The 5624-nt window shown below is 48.4% G+C and overlaps 1 protein-coding gene across 1 annotated transcript; it reads right to left on the bottom strand.

Moving 5' to 3' along the window:
* Positions 1–431: 431 nt before the first annotated feature.
* On the bottom strand, positions 432–1515 carry PtA15_3A737 (uncharacterized protein; the record flags this gene model as incomplete). The annotated part of the gene is made up of 3 exons (XM_053167734.1): positions 432–565; positions 659–1041; positions 1115–1515. 3 exons carry the CDS (start codon positions 1513–1515, stop codon positions 432–434), a joined length of 918 nt encoding a protein of 305 aa, XP_053018922.1.
* Between the last annotated feature and the right edge of the window lie 4109 nt (positions 1516–5624).

Raw genomic sequence — 5624 nt, 5'->3', positions numbered from 1 at the left:
GAGGAAATAGAAAGGGTACTACTATTGATACTAATACTTGAAAACTTGAAAGAAAAACAGCTTGTGAATGTATGGAAGAAGATGAAAAGACCGTGTGATGTTTTCTTCCCAGCCTCGAAGTTTCAACGAACTAACCAACCTCCCTCCAAAAAAAAATCTTGAAGAAATGAATGCTAAGGAAAAGGGGAGAGAGAGTAGGAAATGATAGTCGAACAATAAACTGAGTCGTGAGAAGTTTCCGTCCACTCGTAGATAAAGGTGTGACCATGCATCGATGAAATCGGGCGATCTATACACGCTGAAGCCGTCTTCGTCGTCGTCGTTGCAGGAAGGGCGAGACGGGCCGACGGCACAGGCGAAAAAGCTTGAAAAAAGGGGTTGGGTGGGGAGTTATACAGGAGACGAAAGTAGAAAGAAGAGATGGAAAAGTGTTAACGGATGGCGGCCAGGACGCCATACCAGCCGCCTCCAACAGCGGCGACCAGACTCAACGAACAGGCCAGAAGGACGGGCGAGTAGTTGTGGAAGAAGCCCTTGGCGCCGGAGCATGTCGAGCAAGTCCAGGCTACGAAAGAGCAAGACAGTCAGCGAGAGAGCGGGTGTGAACGGGAGAGTAAGAGAGAGAGAGAGAGAAAGAGAAAGAGGAAGAAGGACATACATGCTAGAGGGGTGTAAGGCTGAGGTTTGTACATGGCGAATTTCATCTGACTGCTGGGGGAGAACAGACCGGGTGTGGGCCCGGCGCCCATGCCGCGTTCGTCGAAGATCTGGAGGGTGTACGTAGCCTCTGCGAAGAGCGGATAGCCGGGCTGTTGCTGGAGGGCGTAGGGGTCCCAGGTGATGGCTGTGGCCTGGGCGGGCAGGGTGGAGATCGTGTAGGAGATCTTGTTGAGCGAGCAATAGGCGACGATGGTGATCGAGTTCCCAAACGACAGGATGTTCGTGTAGTTCCATCCAAACGTCAGCGGCTGGTTCTGGGCTATCTTGTAGTATAGTGCGGCGGCTGTTGCCGGCGGCTGGGTGAACACCAGTCCTCCGGCTCTGTTGATGTTCAAGTGGTTTTCCGGTTAGCAAGTTCTCCCTATCTCTCTCGCGTTATATCCTAATCACTTACGGCGAGTCGATCGGGGCTGAGAATGCTGAGGATGTCGCTGCAGCTGGTGCGTTCGTTCCTGGCCGAGTTGCGCCTTGAGCTCCTTGAGGCTGTGCGGTCGTCGTGGGTTGATTTGGATTCTGATTCTGATTTTGATTCGCATTCGCATTTCCAGGCTGATTCTGGTTTTGATTCTGATTCTGATTTGCGTTCTGATTTGCGTTCTGATTTGCGTTCTGATTCTGGTTTTGATTGGCATTCGCATTCCCGTTTTGATTGCCGTTCTGATTCTGGTTTGGGTTGTTGACGACCTGCCGAGGTTCGAGTTGGTGCTGGTTGATGAGTTGGTTGAGGGTGGTGGGGATAAGTGCGATGGATGTGAGTAGGAGGATGGATCTGAGGAGGAGGACCGAGCTGAGCATGGCTGTCGTTGGGCGTGGTTGGTGTTGGTGGGGAGAGGTCGAGAGCAGAAGAGAGTGCAGGAGGACCAAGCTGTGCAGTGGCTGACTCGGAACAGCCCGCAGAGCAAAAAAATAAAAAATAGATACACACACACACACCCTGCAATTGTACACAAAACAAAACATGAGTTCCATCAACTGGATTGTTGCTTGTACATGCCCATCTCAGATCTCACTTTGCTTCAATGGACCTCAAGAAACACCCCTGCAGGTAGGCCTACCGAAGAAAAGACAAACACAGTGCTTCCTGGCGGCATCCAAGCTCAGTAAAAATGTGAGAAAATGCAAGGTGACACTCACCAAGAAATGTCTACCATGGGCATCAATTTTGCAGAATTGCTATGGACTGCTCTTGTCCTTTACACAATTAAAATTGAAAACAAGAGGAGGGTTCAATTGGTGAAATTCTTGACTTCACTTTGGAACTCAAGACTACTACTGCCTTTTGGTGATGTTCACTTTTAGTTCTGAGAAATACTGAAAGAAATAAATTTGGAAAAATCAGATTTTCATGTCCTATGATACAAGCCCTTATGGTGTTCAAAATTGAAATCATGAATGCATACATAAACATAAAATCATAAGTGAATTTGGCAGCGACATGCTTGAGCTACATAACCCACCCCAAAAGCCATCTATGAATTTATGATTATACAGCTATGATTTGTTTTTGAAGACCACTAAACTTAGGCTTTGTTTGGAGCCGATATAAATATAGGTGATATAATCATTGGTTAATTCAATGAAAACTACAAAATTCAACATAAAGCCTCCAAATATTTTTCTAGGCAACCTACAATACTGGTCTCTTCAATGATGAAGTCAGATTCAACTTATTCAGCCATATTCAGTACTGTAGTACCATTATATCGCTTTTGACCAAAACAAAGCAATATAATGGTATTATGGTGTTGCGGTGAATAATCTGAGACAGCCACGATATGAGTGAGATGGTGGAAGGATCATGCATTGCACACAGAAAAAGGAGAAAAGAAAGAAAAGAAAGAAAACAATGAAGACTCACCTGAGACAGCCACGATATGAGTGAGATGGTAGAAGGATGAGGAAAAGGCCTTCCACGTGTGCTGCCTCAGGTGACTACACTACACTATAACATGTCACATGTGTGATATCTACTAGACAGGTTTGAAGCATGAAGAACTGAAAGGAAAGAAGAAAAAGGAAAAGGAAACATGACACCTCAACACCCCCCCTTGCTGAAAACCTGAGAAGAACAACAAAGACAAAAAAAAAAAAAAAAAAAAGAAAGGAAAAAAAAGGAAAGGCACTGAGAGGAAGAGAGATCAGGAGAGAGAAGAAACAAAAGAAAAGGAAAAGAAAGGCAAGAGAGAGGTTAAAAGAATTCAGACTACGCCAAACCGCACACGGTGTTCTTCCAGGAGGACCCTTGTAAGAGGCTTAGTCAGCATATCCGCCAACATGTCCTTGGTGGAGACATGCAATACCGTGATCTTTCCCTGTTGGACACATTCGCGCGAAAAGTGGTAGCGCGCGTCAATGTGTTTGGTGCGTGCATGATGTTCTGGATTTTTCGCAAGAGCCTCAGCTCCGGCGTTGTCGACATGAAGGGGAATCGCGGTGTGCGGTCGGAGTTTCAGTTCAGTCAGAACATATCGTAGCCAGAGTCCTTCCTTACAGGCGTCAGACATTGCCTTGTACTCTGCTTCAGTGCTTGACAGCGAGACCGTAGCTTGCTTCCGAGACTTCCAGGATATGGCGCCGTCCCCGAGACGGTAGGTGTATGCCGAGGTGGAGCGACGGTCGTGGCGGTCTTCCGCCCAGTCTGAGTCCGAGAAGCCTGCACAGGTGAGTGGACCGCCTAAGCGAAGACGGAGATGTTTTGTAGTGACAAGGTAGTGGAGGACCCTCACCGCCGCTTTCCAGTGCGATTCGGAAGGGTCTCGGAGAAACTGCGAGAGGCGGTTTACCGCAAAAGCAATATCCGGACGTGTACACTGAGAGGCCCATAATAGAGCTCCGATAAGTTGAGGATATGGCCCGGAAGAAGGCGATTCACCTGATTTGCGGGGCACCAGGTCCTTGAATGCTGAATCAGTCGGAGTTTTGACGGAAATAGTTGAGTCGGGAAGAAAACGCTGCTGGAGATCAGATATGTAGTGAGCCTGCGAGATGTAGAGAAGTTGATGGTCGACGTCCCTGTCAATTTTCATTGACAAGAAGTGGTGAAGCTCCTCATCCGATCCGATTGTGAAACGTTTCCCCAAATTTTCAATTAAGGTATCGACAAAGGGAGGTTCTCCCACTATTGCCAGATCGTCAACATGAACGGTCACAGCGCCTACCAGCGCATTGTTTTGAACTGTAAAGTAAAGTGTGGGGTCGTACCGAGATTGTGTGAGACCAGCGTTCAGCAGACCATCGTGGAGCTTGATGTTCCACTCCCGAGGCGATTGTTTCAGTCCGTAGATTGAGCGGTGAACTTCACACACCCAGTCTGGGTGTTGAGAATCTTCAAAACCGGGTGGTTGTTCCATGTACACGGGTTCTGAAAGGCGGCCGTTTAGGAATGCAGTCTTGAAATCTACCTGCCGACCCTTCCATTTCTTTATGGCGAGTAAACTGAGAATCAAACGAAGGGTTTCGAGTCGAAGAGTGGGAGCAAAGACTTCTCCATAGTCCACACCCTGGACTTGAGTGTAGCCCATTGCAACCAATCGGGCCTTGAGCTTCTGGATGGTATTATCAGGGCGTCGTTTGATTTTGAACACCCATTTTGACTTTATGATTTTTCTTTTAAGTGGTCGTGGCACTAGCTTCCAAGTATCCATGCCCAGAAGTGACAGGTATTCTTCATTCGCTGCATTCAGCCATTTTCGCTTGTGGGGAGAGCGCAGAAGTTGCTTCCAAGATTTCGGCGTGTCTACATCATCTTCGGTCGCCGCTGACTTTGCCCACGACCCATATCTTTCGGGAGCCCGCCGCTGGCGATTAGATTTCTGTGTGGGTGGCGGGGGATCCCGAACCGCAGTCGTTGGAGGAGGTTGCTGTGGGAGAGGATCAGGGCGAGGACTAGGAGACATGGAGTGTTCAGCCGGAGAGTTTGGAAGCTGAGGAGAAGGCGGAGGGAGTGGGGAAGAAGGCACTGGATTGAGAGGCGGCGGAGGTGCATGGATAGATGCAGTGAGACGACGGTCGAAACGCGGCTGAAGGGGTACGTTTAGAGGTGGACCAAGGTCTACCTGTGGATCATTTCCAAGTATTGACGGCCGGCGATCATTGTTTGATGCCATCAAACCAGGTTGAGGTATTTCAGAAGGTGCAGATGTAGGAGTATTTTCCGGCCAGGGAAGTTCAACCATAACCGGAGATGGTGGTGACTTCAGCTGGGTACCGTAGGGAAAAGAACGCTCGTCAAACAGTACATCACGGGATTTTATGACCGCCCTGCGTTGTAGATCAAGGAGTCGATAGCCATTTCCGTTGTCGAGGTAGGAGAGAAGTAGTGCCGAGCGGCCTTTGCTGTCGAGCTTTTTCCTATCCGCTTCTGGGACCTTGTACCACGCTAGGCATCCAAAGGGATGGAGAGAATATATATCAACTAATGGTTTTCCCAGGATCTCATTTGGTGCTTTGAAACCGGAGGGAGTGTGACAAGGAATGGAATTGAGAGAGAAGGAGATGTGTCAAAGAGCATTGGCCCAGTAGATCTTTGGTGTGCCAGCGCTCAACAACAAACAGCGAACAAGGTTTCCAAGCGTACGGTTCATCCTCTCTGCGACCCCGTTCAATTCTGGAGAATGGGGAGGACCCGGCTCGTGCTCAATCCCGTGGTTGTTGAGGTAGGAGGCAAACTCATTCGACATATATTCACCACCGTTGTCCGAACGAAGGGCCAAGATCTTTCAAGACCCGTCGCGCTCAAACAGGGCACGGTAAAGTTTGAAGCAGTTGAAAACATCGGACTTGTATTTCATGGGATAGATGGAAAAAAATTTGGAGAAGTCGTCGATAAAGGTAACAAAGAACTTATAGCCTTCTCGGGAGTGAACCTCGAATGAGCCCACATCAGAGTGGATCAGCTTTCCAGG

This window comes from Puccinia triticina, chromosome 3A (assembly GCF_026914185.1).
Source record: "Puccinia triticina chromosome 3A, complete sequence".
Taxonomy (NCBI): Eukaryota; Fungi; Basidiomycota; class Pucciniomycetes; order Pucciniales; family Pucciniaceae; genus Puccinia; species Puccinia triticina.
The sequence above is the reverse complement of the archived record's forward strand: the minus strand, read 5'-3'. Positions and strand labels throughout refer to the sequence as shown.